At 32.5% G+C, this 20,935-nt stretch overlaps 2 protein-coding genes across 2 annotated transcripts in view; one reads left to right on the top strand and one right to left on the bottom strand.

The window, feature by feature from the left end:
* The window catches only part of LOC125821071 (tetraspanin-6), a 1,176,838-nt gene that overhangs the window by 237,173 nt on the left and 918,730 nt on the right, over nucleotides 1–20,935 (top strand). The window lies entirely within an intron of this gene.
* The window catches only part of LOC125821058 (lysine-specific demethylase JMJ25-like), a 41,807-nt gene that overhangs the window by 13,723 nt on the left and 7,149 nt on the right, over nucleotides 1–20,935 (bottom strand). Inside the window, exons 9-12 of the mRNA XM_049500478.1 lie at nucleotides 19,086–19,158; nucleotides 18,901–18,986; nucleotides 16,189–16,308; nucleotides 15,646–15,707 (exon numbers count right to left, since the gene is read on the bottom strand). Coding sequence (XP_049356435.1) covers nucleotides 15,646–15,707; nucleotides 16,189–16,308; nucleotides 18,901–18,986; nucleotides 19,086–19,158 — 341 coding nt within the window. The remainder of the gene's footprint in view (nucleotides 1–15,645; nucleotides 15,708–16,188; nucleotides 16,309–18,900; nucleotides 18,987–19,085; nucleotides 19,159–20,935) is intronic.

Raw genomic sequence — 20,935 nt, 5'->3', positions numbered from 1 at the left:
ACCGATCACAAGAGCCTTCAGTATGTGTTTACTCAGAAAGAGCTTAATCTCAGACAAAGGAGGTGGTTGGAATTACTCAAGGATTGTGACATGAGTATTCTTTATCACCCAAGTAAGGATAATGTTGTTGTTGATGCCTGGAGCATGTTGTCTATGGATAGTACCGCCCATTTTGAGGAAGATAAGAAAGAGCTAGCAAGAGATGTCCATAGATTTGCACGCTTGGGAGGCCGACTAATGGATTCCACAGAATGAGGAATAGTGGTGATGAATGGGGCTAAATCATCTTTAGTATCAAAAGTGAAAGAGAAGCAAGACCAAGATCCATTTTTGCTTGAATTGAAGTCAAATGTTCACAAGCAAAAAGTTATGGCTTTTGAACAAAGGGGAAATAGTGTATTGAGGTATCAAGGTAGATTGTGTGTACCAAGGGTGGATGAACTCCAAGAGAGAATCATGGAGGAAGCTCATAGCTCCAGGTATTCCATTCATCCAGGTTCCAAAAAGATGTATCGCGATTTCCGAGAAGTCTATTGTGGAGTAGTATGAAGAAGGGCATTGCAGAATTTGTTGCTAAGTGTCTGAATTGCCAACAAGTTAAGGTAGAGCATCAAAGGCCTGGTGGTTTGGCTCAGAATATAGAGATTCCATAATGGAAGTGGGAGATGATTAATATGGACTTCATCACAGGTTTACCAAGATCTCGCAGGCAACATGATTCTATTTGGGTGATTGTTGATAGAATGACAAAATCAACGATCTTTTTGCCGGTAAAGACTACCCATTCAGCAGAAGATTATGATAAGCTATATATTCAAGAGGTGGTAAGACTTTATGGGGTTCCGATCTCCATTATTTCAGATAAAGGTGCGCAATTTACTGCACAGTTTGGGAAGTCATTCCAAAAAGGCTTGGGTTCAAAGGTGAACTTAAATACTACCTTTCATCCTCAGACAGATGGGCAAGCAGAGCGCACTATTCAGACCTTAGAGGATATGTTGAGGGCTTGTGTGATTGATTTCAAAGGTAATTGGGATGATCACCTACCTCTTATTGAATTTGCTTACAATAATAGTTACCACTCTATCATCCAAATGGCTCCTTATGAAGCTCTTTATGGGGGAAGATGCAAATCTCTTATTGGATGGTTTGAATTTGGTGAAGCTGGGTTAATAGGACCAAATTTAGTTCATCAAGCTATGAGAAGGTGAGAGTGATTCAAGAAAGGTTGAAAACGGCGCAAAGTCGTCAGAAATCCTACACTGATATTAGGAGAAGGGAGTTAGAGTTTGAAGTACATGATTGGGTGTGCTTGAAAGTTTCACCCATGAAAGGTGTTATGAGATTTGGTAAGAAGGGGAAGCTTAGTCCCCGGTATATTGGCCCTTACAGAATATCAAAACAGGTAGGTAGTGTAGCTTATGAGTTGGAGCCACCACAAGAGTTAGCCGCGATTCATCCAGTTTTTCACATCTCCATGTTGAAGAAGTGCATGGGTGATCCTTCATTGATCATACCAACTGAAGATATTGGGATCAAGGATAGCTTATCTTATGAAGAGATTCCGGTCCAAATTCTAGATCGCCAAGTTCGCAAGTTGAGGACTAAGGAAGTAGCATCAGTCAAAGTCCTTTGGAGGAACCAATTTGTTGAGGAAGCTACTTGGGAAGCTGAGAAAGATATGAAGAAGAGATATTCACATCTCTTTGAAACCGAAGAAATTCCAGCAAAGGTACTAATTCTCTTCTTAGTACTTTTTAATTTATGAGTTAGCATGTTGTAATTGCATTGCTTGTTGGGTGTTTGAGCTGAATGTTACATGTTACAGCCTTAGCCTGTTAAGAGTAATCTCATTCAAGAATGAATGTTCCCAAGGGGGAGATATTGTAACACCTCGTAACTAGAAAGATCTAGAATTAGAAAGAGTGATTTTTGGAAATAATAAAAATCTGGAAAATAGGTTAAATTAAATTAAGTTTGAATTTTTTGTCAACTTTAAACAACCATAACTCTTAGCTCAGTATGAGTTAGGTGTGTTTACAGAAATCTTAGGAAATATCTTGGAATAATCTTTCCAACGCCGTCGAGTTTGCGGGATTCCGAGTTCGTATGAGTGAGATATGCTCATTTGAAGTTGGGTTGTTCATTTAAGGAAAGTCAAAACCGGATTTTGGAAGGGTATTTTAGTCTTTTCCTTTCCTAATTATTTTAATCCATTTTTAGGAGTTTAATTGGGGTTAAATAAGAATTTTTTCAGTTTAGACAATTGGAAATTTACGCTAGGGCTTGGAGAAAGGAGAAAAGGCAAGATTCGTCAAGAACATTCAAGTTTGATTGTGGATTTCGTCAAGGATTCAATCCTACGAGGTATGTGAGATCACATAGAGTTGGGTTAGTTGACCCACACGCCAATCATGATTCAATTCAACGAAGTTTATTTGATTTTAAAGTAAATCCTATGAGTTATTGACGGAATTCGTTTGAATTTTTGTGGGCTTGTGTTGTTGAAGTTTCTTAAGTTTGATTCATGTTTTTGGGTGTGATTTTGAGTTGAATCTTGTATATATTTGGGGTATAATAGATCCTAAGTGTTTAGGGAAAGAACCAAGTTGAAATAGGGGGTTTAGAGTTGAAAAATGAAGGAGAAAATTCGGAGTGCACCTAGGCAGGGGCCTGGGGAGTCGCCCCTCTCAGAGCCCCAAGAAGAGGGCTCTTAAGTTTGGGCCCTGGGGTGCCGCACCAGCAAGCGCACCCCACCCCAGCTTCTGAAGTTTGCCCTCTGGCGCCCCGCGCCTCTCATAGTGCCAGGGACGCCAGTTTTTCTCATTCCTCCCCCATCTTTTCGTACTAGTTCCTTAGCAACGTACCTATTATTTCTACTTGATTCCAACACTCTAAGGTATGTCTAAACATCATGAAATCCTCCATAAACATGAGATCATGAACCTTTAATCCATAATCCAATTCAAGGAAAGTTAAGATCAAAGTCAAGAGAAGTAAGAGTCAAGTCAAGAAAAGTTCTTAGAGTTTTCCAAATGTTTTACCTTTGTTTAAGACTTAAAGTTCAAGTTGAGTAAAGAGTAAGGAGTAAAGATTGAAGTTCATTTCTTCAAAAGTATATGGGGATTATGTATTCCCAAAGAGTTTAAAATGTTTTCACATTTGAACAAGTAAGGAAACCTTGATTTCCAGAGAGCCTTTGAGCTAGTTTTCAGAAAAGAGTAAGCGCTTTCACAATTAAGCAAGGGAGGTAACTTTGATTTCCAAGATAGCCTTTGAGCTAAGTTTTTGAGCAACTATCTCAAATCATAAAAAAGAAGTATGTTTTTAAACATAAGAGCTAGTATCATATTTTGGGAGTATTATTGAGCACCAATATGGGGAAGAGTTCATACAATTCACAGTCCCCATAAACCATATAGCCATCATGGGTATAAAAGGGTCATACTTTTTAGATGATTACTTTAGTGCTTTTTAGCATAGACTAGTGGATCCACTTTGTAGTCAGGTTATATACCCTCGGCAAGGTAAAGGACGGCCCTGGCAGTGTGAGAAAAAATGTTGTATCATCACAATAGCTTCTACATGATGGTTGTCGGTTAGAGAAACTCCCACAGCAATATTATTTTGTATTTTTATATACATCTCAGAGTTTTATTATATCTTTGCATACACATCAAAGTTACTATTGTATTCTGAAATACATAGAGTTGAGATCCATGTTTTAAATGCTTTTCTTTATATTGCACTTGTTTTATACTGCATTATATTGAAATGAGTTCAGTTAAGTTGAGTTGAGTTGAGCCAGGTAAGTTCTTCAGTTCTTTTCAAGCTTATGTCTTGTTTTAAAATTCCCCTCGCATACTCATACATTCAATGTATTGATGTCATCTGGCCTGCATCTTTTTAAGAAGCAGACACAGGTAACCCGGATCAGCATCCAACGGATCATTGATTCTAGTTGAGCTCCAGAGTTTGTTGGTGAGCCTCCTTGCTTCTAGAGGATCCCTTTTGATTGATTTCAGTATTAGTTAGTTCATTAGGATGTCCTGGGTCTTGTCCGACATCCATCTCAGTTGTTTAGAGGCTTCATAGATAGACAGTCAGATGTTAGTTCATTTGTCATTATCTTGTTATTGGCTTATGTTCAGATTTGAGTTTCCACTTTGGCTAAGTTAAATGTTTATTTCTGAAACATTATGTGTTTAGTTTTGAGACTATTGAGTTATCTTGTATTTGGGTTCTCTTCTTAATGCTTAAAAGTCTTCCGTTGAGTAAGTAAACCAGGCCAAGGGTTCGCTTGGGGCCAACAATGGTTCTCGAGTGACAGTTCCTCCCAGGGTGTAGGCTCAGGAGTGACAAAACTCTAGCTTAAAACTAATAACCACCAGATACCCCCAGTCACTACGGGTGCATGTTTGTGGATCGGTTTGGATCGGTTATTGGTTAAAACCAAATAAATCTAGTCGGTTTTTAAAATTTCTAAAACCAAACCAAGCAAAAAAATAATTGTCGATTTGGTACAATTTTTCTGGGTTTTTTTGTTTGAAAGTAATAAATTTTTTGAGGACATGCGTATCTCAATAGACACAAACACCTAGTACATGAACAATCAATAGGAAAGCTACTATCGGTACAATTAAGCAATTAAGCAATACTAGAGTGATTCAATTAAGAGACTGTGACTATTTTATGTGAGGTAGGGTAGGTAAAGACTAAAGTAATGGATTTTGATGGATTTGGACTTAGGATTGTAATAGTTGGGCTAAAATTTAAGTGTTGGGCTTTAGAAAATGGTAAAATTAAATACTTAAATTTGATTTAAAATATTTATCTTTTATTTTATGAATAATATATAAATATTTATAAAATTTATATATCTAATTTATTGATTCAATTTGGTTATTTTTGTGGTTGTTTTTTAGTAAAACCAAAACCAAACCAAATAGTATTGGTTTTTCAAAATATAAAACCAAACCTAACCAAACCAAACCAAATATCGATTTGTTTAATCGGTTTGGTTCGGATTGCGATTCGATTTGATTTTTAAACCATAACCATGAGCATCCCTACCAGTCACTATTAATTAAACTATATAATAAGGGTGAGTCCAACAGGGACAATAAAGGGTAAAACAATCAATAGCTTTAAAAGCAGTACTTTTACGTAGGGGTGTACATGGATCAGGTTGGTTCAGGTTTATCAAGTATCAAATCAAACCATATGTGTTGGATTTCTAAATTTATAAACCAAACCAAATCAATAAACTCGGGTTTTTCAACCTCGGATATTTTTGGATTTTCAGATTTTCCAATAAAGTATTGATACAAACATATAATTAACTAGTGCTTCAAATATTTTTTTAGTCTTACCAAAATATAATGATCTAAGGTGTTTTTTTAAGAAAATGACACAAAATATGATGAGTGACGACACTAAAATATTCAACAAAAAATAATAATGAAATCGCATAAAATAAATATTGCAAATAAGTAAGTCAAAATGAAAATGACCATAATTTAAAAGTACTAAACCATACTAAAATAAGTCTAATAAGTATCAACCGCAAGATAAACATTAAGAAAACGAAAATTAGGTTATGTATTTTAAATAATTTTCTATACCAATGTAAAAGTAAAGAACAAAAAATCAATATTATTGTCATTTTTAGTGTTGAAAGGATTCTTTTTGTTAGCATTAGTATTGATTTGATTTTGATTTTGATTTGAACTTTATTAGAGCTACTAATATGTATCTATGGACTATAACCTTTACTAGATCATTTAAAATTCCAAGTCAAACATGAAATAACATATTAAAAGATAAAAACTATGAAAAAGTATAACAAACATTTATAAATTATATTAAAGTAAATACTTTTATGTATAAAATAAGTTTAAAAAATTATATATATAATGTCAGGTTGTTTTGGTCTCGGATTGACTTTTTAAAGTTAAAACCAAATCAACCTAAATATAGTCGAATTTTTTGTCAATACCAAACCAAACCACTAGTCGATTTTTTTCTTGATTTGTGATTTGGTGCGATTTTCGATTTGATTTTGTTCACCTCTACTTTTTTACATATCCCTACACCTTCATTTCTAAACGCATGTCTCATTCTTTTTCCATTTTTTTGTCGTGAAAGAACTAATATATTAATCCATCTATCCCATTGTATGTGGAACTATTTTCTTTTTAGTCTGTCTCAAAAAGAACATCACCTTACTATAATCAAAAATAATTTAGCTTTAAAATTCTCTTTTTACCGTTAATGAAATGATTTACTTACACAAATATCTAAGAATTATTTTAGACCACAAATTTTAAAAGTCTTCTATTTTTTCTTAAATATCGTGTCAAGTCAAAGAGGTTCATATAAAATGAGATGGGGGTGTATTGCTTAACAAAAGATATCTATAGAGGACATATGTGTACATTGCTATCACGACCCAACATATCAGGTTGTGCAAGTGTCTACTCTAACACCTAGATAGGAGAACCCTTATACCCAATTTAAATTAGACCATGAGGAAATAAATAAGAATTTAACTAAACAATCTATTTATAAATTGAAGTACTCACAATTCGTCAAATTAGAATACCTTTGTAAAGAAAATACATTGATCCCTCCCCCAAGAAACTACTCTAAATAGGTACAAGAGCTTCTAAAGAAAATAATTTATGAAATAAATAAGATACATCTCCAAAGGAAAGTAGAAGTTATCAGAGATCATCTTCGTCTTCATCTATGAAACATCACTAAATCCTGCAATCAAACTATGTCAAGTGGCACAACAAGAATAATATCAGTACAAACAACATGTACTGGTAGGCATCATCGATCAACCCGAATCTACCACATAATATAATGCAATTAGTTAGGAAACATGAACTTGAATAATAAACTAAGACCCTGGATCACGATTTATCATGCTTGATACGACCACGCTTCTTGGAACCATACATTCTATCTCAAATTATCACACCTTCTTCCACTGCCAACTCCACCATCTAGGTCACTCTAAGGCTTCCCAAACCTACCATATGCCACCTTATATTAGATAATAACCAACCCTTTTATTGCATAGAAATTTCTCGAATACAAGACCACTACCAACTTTGTTAACCAACATATTAGTCTTTCTCAACCTCTCATGTCAACACCCTAGTCTTTGACCCATTGTAGTAGATCACATGCAAGACTTTTACACGGAATAACCATGCCCGATCCCCGTATTTAAACAATTCACCCGATCTCCGGTCATCAGCCTGATCTAATCACCACAACTAACACAATAGATAACATGCAATCAACTCACAAGTACAACATAGTCTGGACTCTCAGTCCTCATCCTGAATTGAAATGCACCACTACACACAAATGTAAACAAGTAACTATAGGTCAGTGAAGGAAAACACATATAGCCGCCCGCAATCACAATTACATAGACTCTTAATCACAACATCATGAATAAACAATGCATGAATCATTTCCCACAAGATCACAATTCAAAATACTCGAACCTCTTATAGAATCCACACACAATTTGTTAGTGTACCAGTGCGTTACTCCAGTCAATCAATGTTAGAATTCATACCATGTGTGGTATTCAAGTCAACCGTTAGTATTTATGTACCTTCGTGGTATCCGAGCCAACCAACAATCACAAACACGTGCACAATCACAATGAATAATAACACTTGAAATCATAAGTAAAGTAAACAAGTTCATTGCATGAGATTATCAACATGATGTCATTTCATATGTTTTCCCAACATGCATTGCACAAGTGGTACTAAAAAGCACTAGACATGCATATCTACATAAATTGAAAGACATAAAACCATCAATTCGATTCGGTTTTTTCTACTTCGATTTGGTTTGTTTCGGTGTTTTAAAACAATTGCTTGATGCGAATGGAAAATAAAATGAGGAAAAGATCAAAGTATACAACACTTTAAATTTTAAAATTATGTTAAAGGATGATGTGTCTCACCATGTGAAACACTTATTATGTTAACTAAAACACTATATTTGTCTTTGTCAAGAACATTGTGCCTCCAACTACTTGTTGAGAAAAACAAGTATGAAGACGGGTTCATTAACATAACGTACAGCGATAAAAATATGTTTGGGTTCCTCTTGGAAATTAATATTTGAAGTTAACTATTGAATTATAATTTTTTTGATCTTTTGATTTGTTCATGAATGATTTAATTGTTATTTGACTTTTTATTTCGATTTGTCCATGAATGATATATATATATATACACACTTGAAAGAACATAGAAAAGGTACTTTTAAATGATTATAATTGAAAGAACATAGAAAATATGCATTTAAATGATTAATACATATTGTTGACACCCAATTTTGACCCTCATTTCTTCTAATTTATTGTTTCGAGCTTCTAATTTAATAACGTAACAAATTATCCGTTTTCACATCTATCCTTTACTACTACGAATATTTATTGCTACTATTGTTATTATCGTTGTCATGTTTCTATAATTACTATTTAAACTATTATCGAAATTACTATTATCATTTTTATACCTTTTTTCCTTAAATAACGAATTTATCGTCATCTTATTTCAAGTTTTATACGTATTTAATTAACTATAAATCCATACTTTTGTATCTATTTTATATTAGCGTAGAGTCGTAATGGTAATATTTTGATTTCATGAATTCTTAATTGTCATCTTACAATATATATATCGTATTGGTTATTAAGTTAGAAGCCCAAAACTATTTAAAAGAAGAAGAAGAGAAACGACCCAAATAAATTTTGCCAAAAGCCCAATAATCTTGACCTACTCAGCCCAAATCCGTCCTAATTTTTAACCTAACAAAAACGAATTTGCAGCCCTTAATTTGGGGTAAAACTTACTTGCATCGGGTGTATACACCAATCCAATACATGCACGCCATGTGTTTAAATTTACAGTTCATTTTACTTAATCTTAATTAATCAACATGTGTTTTACTTCAATAAATCACGTAATAATGAAAATTGCATTAGTTTGGTATAAACACCCGGTGCGGATACGTTTTTTTCATTAATTTGTCTCTTTCTCTTCCTCAATCGTCGCTTTCACCCTCTGTAACAACAAAGGAGGAATTTTTGGCTCCATCTTCATTTTTGGACAAAGCTTGACCTCTATGTCGAAAAATCAAAGTTTGTGTGCCTATTTCGAATGATTTCCTGCAGAAATCTGAAGACTTTGACCAAGATTTTCAAATGAACTTTTGAGAAGAGCAATCAAAAGTGAGACCTTTACTCATTTCGATTTTTTTACTTTCTTTTTTGCCATTTTTGGCTTAAGAATCTGCTTCATCTCTGCGTGTGTTGTCATATATTGGAAATGGCTTCCAACGTTCAAAATTCAAACGATCCTTTTTCAATCAAATTCCCCCAAAATCCCGCCCAAATTGAAAGAAGCCGAACCCTAGCTCTAAATCACCTATAAATACTCGCATTCAGCCCATCTTTAAAAAAAAAAAAAAAAAACTTTTCCCAGCCGCTCATACTCTCATAAGCACTAATATTTGCTCTAAAATATTTCATCTTTTCACTCGAGTCTTGAGTGTGTTTAAACTCATCTTTGTTCGAGTGTAGACTTGTGATCGAAACACCCTGTTCTCTGCCCCGCAACAGGTGATACTCGCCTTTTTGTTCGAGTGTAGACTTGTGATTGAAGTTGGTACTTGTTGCAGACCATAATTTGTACAACAACGTACCCATGGATATAGTTTTGGGTTCATATAGTTTTAATATTAATTTTTCTAGTGAACTGCTCATTAATATTGGGAATACATAGATTAGGCGCATACACTAGATGCACCCATGGATATAGTTTTGGGTTCATATAGCTTAAACATGTTTGGAATTTGAGTTTATCTTATTGTTTAAAATGTGTAGTATGGATTTGCCTCGTTAGTTTGGTTTGAAAATCTTCAATTACAAATGATTGTTTTATCCGATGCTTGCATATTTCTTGTTTTGAATAGTACTTTTGCTTCATGATGTTATTTAATTCTATACCTAACTTATTTTAAAATATCGTTAAAGTTGACCTGTCTTACTAATCTCTCCTTATTTTCTCTTGCTTTTACATGAACACTTTGAGAGCAAAAATGGAGTCTTGATTTGGGATTCTACCAATTATCGAGTCTCATAGACTCAACATTATCCTCACACCCGCACATGGAGTCTTCACTACATTTTTTACCATTCGAAAGTGCAAGCAAAACAAGTGATCCTATCTTGGAGTCACTTATGGCTACTTACATTTTTGCATTATTTGTTTATGTGTTTTTCTTTACATGTTATACTTGCTTGTGTGATTTAGATATTTCTAGTTTGGATTCATAATAGTTGACTTAATATAGATGTTTGAATTTGGGTACCTTTAGTTAGAAACAAACCTTTATAGTTACTTTAGCTTTTATAAATTTCATTTGGCAAATTCTTTTTTTTAAAACACTTCTTTTTGCACCATTTTTAAAGCCACTAAATTTATTAAGTTTTATTCAAACTTGACAATGTCTTTCAAAAAAAAAATTATATATTTTGTTCTAATCACTTCATTTTTCTAAAACTTTTTCTAAAGGGAGCACTTAGTCAGCTAATGTCTATTTTTTGTTTAATTACCTTTTTTTAGCCATGGATTTGTCTAAATTGATCTAAAGAAATTACTCTTTTTCATTCTAATACAATTGCAAAAAGCTTTTTAAAATAAAAAATATTTTTCAACTTGGTTACTCAATTACTTAATCTTTAGCACTCATATCTTTTTTAAAAAAATTAATTAACCTAAGTTTGGCCGATTAATAATTTTCAAACTGATCCTAAAGGATGCATTACCCCTTCCCTTTAGGATAACTAGAATCCTTACCTAGAATCTCATGTTTAGTAGACTTTAAAATGAAGTTAACTTTAGATAATAACTTAATCGTTTTAGGTGTCATAATTTACCGTAATTAATTAGGTGGTGACTTCTTAAGTTAGTTAATAATTTGAAAATCACAAATATGTTGTACACATTTTGACCTCGAGTTAAAATGGGGTATAACACATATCATCATTGAGTTAGTTGTTTTTTAAGATCAAAGTGACCAGATATCATTGAAACATTTCAAAATACATTAAAGTTTAAATATGGGGAGAAAGTGACATTTCTTTAGTAGTATTATTTTTTACTTCACTCAATTTTGTAAACAAATTTAACCAACAAAATAGAAAAAAATATCAATATAAAAAAGGTCATCAAAATCATCTTTCCTCTTAAGGTTATGACCATAAATGATGGACATCATTTAAGTACAATTTTTCTCTTAAATATTCATACTTGAAATTTAGTATGTGTATGACACTAATAACGATTACCATAAATATTTCAATAGTTTATCTTTATACGTAATATATATTTTTTAGAATATATTTTTACTCAATTAATATTTGAGTAAGGCTATATATATATTTCAATAGAATAATTTTAATGTTAATATATGAACATGATCTATGGTGAAAAAATATTTCATTTCTTAAAGTTTCTACCTTATCTTTGCGGAATTGTAGTCTTCTCCTTTTTTCTGTTGCTCACATATCATATAGTTATTGTCTAATGAAAGTATCTAGTATCTATTATATTATGAAAGTTGTATCATGATATAAAACATTAAACTTTTTCAATAAAAAGAAATGAATAAAATTTAAAGTATTATTTATAGAATCTTTAATTTGATTTTAAGATCATTTTATGATCAATCATTACTTTCTTATCTAATTTTATATAGCTAGCAAGGAGTGTATCTTGCGACATAACATTTTCTTAGATTAAAATGAACACAAAATAATAGGAAATCCATACTTAAATTTTTTTATACTCAATAGAAATATACAAAAAGAAAAAAATATATGAAACACAATTCATAGCCAATGAAGAAGGAAGACGAAAATATATGTTCATGCTATATTCACTCTTGTGCTCCATTTGATTGAAATCTCTTGTCACCAATATTTTACTTTCTCCGTTCATTTTTACTTACATATCTATTAAAAAATAGTATTAATTATCATGGTTATATTATCACATTATTAGTAAAAGTGAAAATCTATTTTTGAAATAGTGGACTTAACATTTCAATGGAATACGTCTATTTTAGAAAGATTAGGAAGAAACTCCTTCGCTTGATGGTAAAAGAATAAAAAATGGAAAAACAAAGAAGATCATGTGCTTTTTTTATATTTGTTTATTATTATTGTCTCTACCACAACTTGATCTATTAATTTTATTAGAAAAAATAATTCACAATGTGTGTATTCGTCATTGTACAGTCGTTATGTGAACACTAATTATTAAATTTCCTCTTGAATGAAAATACAAAAGAAATTAATTGAAGAAACAAAACAAGAAAAAGAAATGAAAATTTGTGCGCACTATATATTAAACTTTTTTGTGTGAAACAAAGTGCACAATTAATTGCACATTTGTTTTTCTTATTTAATAGAGAGCCAATACCAAATTTTTCATGCTAAGAACTTCGGCGAATCATATCAATGGATTGCGGATGAATCATTTATGAAAATTGTAAACTATGTCAAATTGTCGTAGAAAAGAGATAGAATTTATAAGAAGTGAATGATTGTGATTTATGACCGAAGAAACATGAAGGTTGAAATTGTTGTAACTATTCGTAGTAAATAAGTCTTTTTTTAATAAATAAAATATGTAGATTAATTAAAAGGGTATTAATGTTTGAAAGTGATATAAATGATATTGAAGTATGTATGTGATGAAAATCGTAAGAGGAAAATATGAGTGTGAATTGATGAATGATTTTCTACAATGTATTCACCAACTCTTTCTTAAGTGGTACCTCAAATTTCATTGAATTTTGAACTTAATCAACTATTGCAAATAACATTTGAGAACTTTTAAGAAGAAGAAGAGTAAAAAATGTAGATTAAAAGTAAGAGGAAATCCCTCTATTTATAGCTAAGAAATAGTAATATGAATAGGTATCTTATCAGAAAAGTCACAACCTTTCGAAAAAGTCACTGCTCATCAGAAAGTCACGACCCTTTGAAAAAATCACAACTCATCGGAAAAGGCACAACCCTTTGGAAAAGACACAACCCTTTGAAAAATCATAACCCTTCAAAAAAAAGTTGGAACTCATTGAAAATGACACAACCCTTCAAAAAAGTCACAACTCATTGGAAAAGTCACAATCCATTAATGTGAAAAGGTATCTACTTTTAATATAATATAATAAATAAAATAAAATAAATTGAGTATTTTTAATTGGAGTATTATAGTAATTTAACATTTAAGTTTGAGAGTTCGTGTTTTTAAGATAGTAAAGATAGATAGATAGATAGATCTAGATATATACACTTTTTTTTAATAAAAGTTCGATTCATCGATGCACCGAAGTTCTAAGACCCTTATACTGAACACCGAATCGAAGAATCGAACTTTTGAAAAATAACACCGACATCAAACCGATAAACCAAAGAGCCGAATTAGTTTGATTCGATTCAACTTTCTGATATTTATACCTACTCCTATCTACAATATGTATTATAAGTGGGTGTATATTCAAATAAAATATTGTTCTTGAATTTAGACATTCAAGAACTATTTAAATTAGCTTATGTTTTCGGAATATATTGTGTATGTTCTAGAACAACAATTGTTGAATTCATAACAACACATGATATTGAATTCAAAATATATTACAATTATCGTTATAATTTAATAATAGCTTTGATACAACTTTAATATAATTTTCAAATCTTCAAAATTTCAATCAAATTCCAAAAAAAAAAGTTAAGTTTCACCTTCTACATTGATGAGTTTACCAAAAATGCATCTGAATTTGAATCAAAATTCCTCTAAATTGAAAAGTAAGAACCCTAATTGAAGAATGCAAGTATGCAACAACCATTTGAGAATAAAATTCTTTGGATGAAAATTGCAGAGAACAAAATATTTAAATGATATTAAATGTTATAGCTACTGTTTTGGAAGATTGTGATTCGCCAATCATAGTTTCTTAAATCATGTTATTTGTTTAATTTGTATATTTGCTCAAAATTGTATAATTCACCTGATTGTATAAATCAAAATTTTATGTAAATTCAATTTCAAATTGTATAAATTTCTGATGTGTATATGCTTACCCTAATAAAAATTATTGTTATGCTTTAAAAAAAATTATATTATTATAAATAAGAAATATTTTCTTAATATAGAATACCAAAGTGATTTTCGCATCAAAAATTTGCTATCCACTAAACTACGACCTTGTGCTATCAACCTAAAGATGTGGCTGGTCACATACATATAGCCTACCAGCAAGTGATATGACATTTTTATAAATCAAACCATGCTCACCAATTCATGTAATTTATATAAATCGTTAGTGCAAGTAGAAGACCACAATCAAATAGCAAAACAATTTAAGTTCACACCCCCAGTATCCCAGATATTTCCAATCAAATATGTATAGCACTAATTTGAAGCCGGAAACGAAGCCTAATATCTATCTAAAACGAATGCAGCATGACAGACGTCTACTCAACCCATTTCCAAGAGCACGCTAATGTGATCTCTACTAGAAGAGTAATGAATGACATTATATTACATTGAAGGAGGTATTAAGTCAGTGAACATCAGGCTTACACTATTTCTGTTACCATCCAAGTACCAGCTAGACAAAAAAGATGCACATAGATGGCTTCCCCAGAAACTGAACAAAAAATGATAGAATAATTCTATATATTCATAATCCAAAAAGTGATTTTTCACAATTAGAGCCTTTGTCATTCCCTCCTTCCAGCTACTGAAATGTCCTGCTGAATCTTGTCATCTTCAAAATCCTGCCAAATCCCATTCTAATCTTCTCCTGAATGTTCTCTATCATCTTTCACAACTTTATGCTTTTTTTTCTCATTCTTGCCAGTTGAATCCCTATAATTCAAGGTACAAAATTAGTCATAATGCACCATGATATCTACACAAAAATACAATACCTACGGGGAAAATTACAGTAATTAGCCAAGTCTACTTTAGTTTTAAGTTTATATACAATATATTGACTAATCTTATTTTCTACTTGTGTCTACTTTCTTAATATTGTGACACTTCTTGGTAAAATTCCTGGCTCTGCCACTAATTGTCACAGTGGGTGATCATTGAAATCTAAAAGTAATTGCAAATAATTATTATAGCTTGGAAGCAAGACAACATTTTTTAATCTGTGAGTAAGAACTAAAACTCCACTGTTATACCCATGAAACTGAAGATATAGTTCTTCCCGCAAAAGTTTAAAGGCATGTAATGAATAACAAAGAACAGAACCTCGATTTAACTTAGAAATCAGAATGTCGTTGACAGGACATTTTGATTTCATGATATGAACTCACTTGAGAAACTATCCAGCTGCTGGGTGGTTAGCCAGCCCATACTTGAAAATTTCAGCACCAAGAAATAATATTTACATGTAGATTACTTACTATAGAATCATAATGAAAAATACGGAATCACAAAATATGCGAAAAGTTCACAGGAACAGGGTTATTAGAGGTGAATAGAGACAAAACGAGAAGCTAGAGTTGATGAGACCTACTTTGAAAGTCCTTCCAATTTATTTAGAGCTTGTCTCACTGCACAAATGCTCATTTTCTTCACCTGTCACAATTAAGCAATCACCAAGAAAACCTTAACACACAAAAAATACAAAATTCTCCAAAGACGTTCCACATTTTTTTGAGAAAAGAAATGCTACAGTTAAACCAATAATCCAAGCAGCTTACTATCCAAAGACATCCCACATGAACAAATAAAAACAGATCAAAACAATTTTTCCATAATTAAAATATGGCCATATGTCAACAAACAATTAATGATAAGATTACTGCTATATTCATCTGGTTCACACCTTCTCCTCAAATGCAGGATTCAACTCATTGTCACTTTTTAATGGTATAAAACATCCAAACTCTGGAAAGCTAAAGAAAGCCAAACTACCATAATCATCCCTTCAAATAAAACACCAATGACCACATAACCAATCTACCATAATCATCCCTTCAAAAAAATACTATAAGCACTCCTGAACAAATAGAAGCAAAGAACTTAGAACCCAAACTCCTTATCTAATTAGACATACCTCCAACTTGTCCTCCTTGGCTCTGTGATTTTGGGGAAGAGTGCGGAACTCTTCAGTCAGACGGATGCACTCATGAAGATTTTCGGGAGACACAAAGTCAAGAGCAACCTTAATACAGGACTGTTACACAAAGATGCAAGTACTTGTAAGTCAACATCAAGTTTTTAAACTTCCTACACAGTGTCAGTCCAAGTATCCAACAGCATAGGGAAGTAAATACTACCAACCAGACAAAGACAGTAAATGTATTAAAGAATTTCACTCAGATAAAGATAAAAACAATCAATCAAGTTGCAGATCAAGATCAGCAGAAACTACTAAACAGAAGTCATACTTTGTCAATGAATGATGAGCATACCCAGCATTTTGAAAAGAATACAAATGCAGCTAGAAAGAGTACTGATAAATGTTGCTAATATAGAGCACCACATTGTTAAAAGGTGAAAAGCGTATGAAGAGCACCACATAAATTTACGAGTGATTGCCAAAGCAAACCAACTTCATATGAAGAATACTTTAAGAAGGCTGAAGCTTTAATCATATCATTGTAGTAAGTAGTAACTACAAACAAAAGTTAGTAACTACTACAAAGTATATGAAAGTTAGTAACTACAAAGTATATGAAAGCCAATAAATGTCAGAGTAACAAGCATACTTGTCTCTAAGAGATGGTTGATTGCTTCATTCTCAAATAGAGAATAAAAACTTTGACAAAGAAGTGATAACTCATGATTCTACAATTGAGAACTCAACGAGAGGAGTTCTAAAGTTTGCAATCTACAACTTAAAACTCAAGAAATAAGAGTTGGAAGCGTATGGTCCTACAATTGAGAACTCGAGAAAAAAGTAATGGAGTTCGTAGTCCTATAACTAATAACTCAAGAACTATATTATGGGGGTTTTCAACAAGTGAGAACTCAAGGTTTGTGGTTCTATAGCTGATAACTCGAGGAAAGAGAACTAGAATTTGTGCTTTTACAACTAAGAACTAAAGGATTTTGTCCTCAAGTACAAACTCAAGCACATTTTGTTGGAATTTCACTTTAAATTTTTTAACTCGAGCACTATGAGCATAAGTTTCTCCGTATTTTCACTCAGGGTATTATTGTCCATATTTTATGTTCCCCTTAAAAAGTGGTTATTTCTCAATTACATTTCAAATGGTGGTTAAGTATTAATATATTAGGGGCGGGCTTTCGGTTTTTTGGTTTTCAGTTCCTCACCAGTGCATTATCGAACCAAAATTAGTTCAATCCAATTTAGTTTTTTCTAATTCGATTCTTTTAGAAGATTTGGCAAGAAAGTGCGCCAAGATATTTTTAATGTGAAGTACAAGTGTACTAACTCAGAGGTAACCTAATCAAATCTAGTTCACTAAGCATTTTCTTGAGGTTGATTACGCCTTTGTATAGCATTAAAAATAAAAAAAACCTTAACAATGAAGTGCTCTGGCTCTCCACTAAAGGTTAGAGGTACAAGAAGCACATCTTTGGCTTTATTCGATAATGTACTTCCAATGTCCATTTGAGGAATAAAGTAATCATAGGCAGCACAAGCTGATCCTGCACTAGTAGTATAGCAATTATAATCCACTCCCCGCCCCCAACAAGAATTTGCAGATCCTGTTGTTCGACAAAATGCCTGAACCATTCCCCCCAATGATCCCCTTTATACACAAATGTTATGTATACAAGATTATCTTGAACACCAAAAAAAAAAAAAAGAGAAGTTCCTAAAAGTCTGGACATGAGAAGTGATAAAAATTCTTTGATGAAAGTAGTAATATATTGATTTCACGAGGAAAAGGTTGTTTGTTGATATATACAACAAGTAAGAGTTTGCCAAACAATTTGCTTCTCTATAAAAAGCATCAAATCTTAGTAGTCATTGATATAAAGTGTTTGCTTTATAAATAATTAGAAAATAGAAGCTTCCCGAGCTTAGTTCAAGTGACAGTTTGAGAGACTTGTGACCTAGGTCATAGGTTTGAGCAAAACTATGACCTAAATAGTACTTCTGCTATTGCAATTTATATGATATTATTTCCTTATTAGTCCATTCCGAAATGAATGTTACATTTCTATACTGCTGATTGTAGAATAAGTGCAACATGCTAAGCAGAGGAAATTTGGTGGGGTGGCTACTTAGGGTTATTATTATATGGTGGGACAAAAAACTGAAAAACAGGACCAGACCATATTAATTTAGTTCTTTGGTTCAATATTTTCTTTAGAACTTTGATATTCAATTTGGTTCTCGGTTATAGGATCCTGAATCTTTGATTAAAACCAAGAATAAATCAGCCTACACTGATAATCTTTAACAGTATTTCAATAAGTACCTAATTAACCAACATCAATTTGCAAGATGTCTCAATTATATAGCTCACAACCTATTTGCAAATAAACATTGGAGCAAAAGGCATGCCTACTACAACTAAGTCCTAAAGATGTTTTAATGAGTTTTCCTACACACTATAATTTAATCAAATACTTGAATATACCATCGCAACATCTGCTCATCCTAATACATACCAAGGATACATTAGTATTTAAACATGATAATTTATCCTTCAGACCTTCACAACCTCTAGGGATTGCATAACATATATGTTAGTATAGCTTCAAATATTAACTAGAAGTCTTAAATCAAGAGGAATATGTGTGTGGGTGTGTGTATGAGAGAGAGAGAGAGGTTGGCGAGTAACTGCACCTTCAAGTTTCTAACTTGATGAGGACAGCCCGCAGGTATAAAAACTGCATCTCCCAATTTTTGAACAAAGGTCCATGGTTCAACTCCTGTAAAATACATAATAAATATAAACTGTCAGTAGGAACAAGTAAAGAGTTTTAACTATTGAATAGTGAAAACTTAAGAGCTCATATATGAACACTAACCATACTCTTCCTTAAGCTTCCTTTTGTGATCGTCAGTCAAGTAAAATGTTTGATCATGTATAGGATGAATAACCTACGTTACAAGACCAAAAAGTTAGCAGTTATAGGAAACATAGCAAAACATATTTTTTTTAAAGAAGTGGGATCAGTGCACAAAGCCTTTAGCATTAGCAGGGTCCGAAAAAAGGGTTGCACCTCAAAGAGTGTGATGTAGACAATCTACCCAATGCAAGAATTAGTGGCTACTTACGCGGTTCGAAACAATGACCTAAGGTGACATGAAAATAACTTTATCGTTGTTCCAAGGCTCTCCTCCAAACATAGCAAAACAATAAGCATAAAGAATTAAGTATAAGCGTGTTTTATATTTTTAATAATTGTGGTCTCCCCCCCCCCAAAAAAGTTAAAGAGTAAGTTTTAAAGAGTGGTGGTGAGACTAACTATGTTGTATGGAACCAAGTGTTGATTGGTCAATAACTCACATGTTCAAAAGATCAAAGTTGCGGAGATGAGAATGTTGGAGAGGATGTATGGGCATACTAAGTGAGATAAGATTAGGAACGAAAATATCCAAGACAAGGTAGGTGAGGCCTCAGTGATGGATAAAATGAGAGGACCAAGCTTGAGTTGATTTAGGCATGCGAAGAGAAGTGTAGATTCCCCAATGAGGAGGTGTTGGGAGGTTGGCAATTGCGGGCATCAGGAGAGATAGAGGCAGGCCAAAGAAGTATTGGGGTGACGCGATTAGACAGGACATGGCACATCTAGAGCTTACAAAGGATATATCTTTTGGATAGGAGGGTTTGGAGGTTGCAAGTCATGGTAGAAGATAAGATGATAATTGTTTCTCTTGCTTGCACGCTTACCTATTGGATAGAATTGGTGGTAGTACTTGGATCTTCTTTCTTACCGATGGTATTAGCACTATTCTCATAGTTTCTATGTTTTTGTGCTTCAATTAAGCATTAATTTGTTTGTATTACTATTCTTTCTATTATGTATTGTGTTGCTCCCATCGCACATTATTATGTTAATATTACTGCTCTGATTTTTGTACCTCTTTTTTAGATTGCTTGGACTTGCTTTATTTTAAGTTAAGGATCTATCATAAACAACCTCTCCATCTCTATGACATAGCGGTAAGGTATGTGTACACTATATCCTACCTAGACCTAACTTGTGAAATTACACCAAATATGTATTGTTTTTTTAAAACTAATAACCTTACTCTATATATCCACAAGTATACTACAATCAAAAGTGTAGTTCCCCTTCAAGAGTATTACAATCTATCAAAAGCTGAAAACTATATAAGTTGCATATAAACAATCTAGAACATCAAAGATGTCTTCTATTTGAGCTAATAAAAACTATGTACACCAAATGTAAAATAGAGCAACACTTCATTTTGAAGTCCTATAATTGTTGTTGTTGTTAACAATTGTGGTGTTGAGCAACCTTTGCATACCTCAATTATTCCATCGAGTACCTACTACCACCCACTAACACATACCAAGTAACTCTAACCACCAATACTTAAGCAAATGAGAACAAACCTTCTAATGTTTTGTCTCCGCTAGGATTTGAACCCTAATCCCTAAGGTTAGCGCCCACTTCATCGACCATTAAATCACATCATGGGGTCCCCACTAAAAATGTTCATATTAAAGCTTTTTTTTTTAAGATAAACATATTAAAGCATATATGACCCAGACAAAGGCAATTAATAAATTTTAACCTTGGAAAAAATGAAATGATAAACATTCTCTTTTCTTTTTTAATGGTGAAAGAATATACATTTACTACATACCAAAATCAACTAAAAGCATTTTCATCATAAATGTCATAAA

This window comes from Solanum verrucosum, unplaced genomic scaffold (assembly GCF_900185275.1).
Source record: "Solanum verrucosum unplaced genomic scaffold, falcon-dt-bn FXZP01000050.1, whole genome shotgun sequence".
NCBI lineage: Eukaryota > Viridiplantae > Streptophyta > Magnoliopsida > Solanales > Solanaceae > Solanum > Solanum verrucosum.
This window is presented reverse-complemented; position numbering and strand designations above follow the sequence as displayed.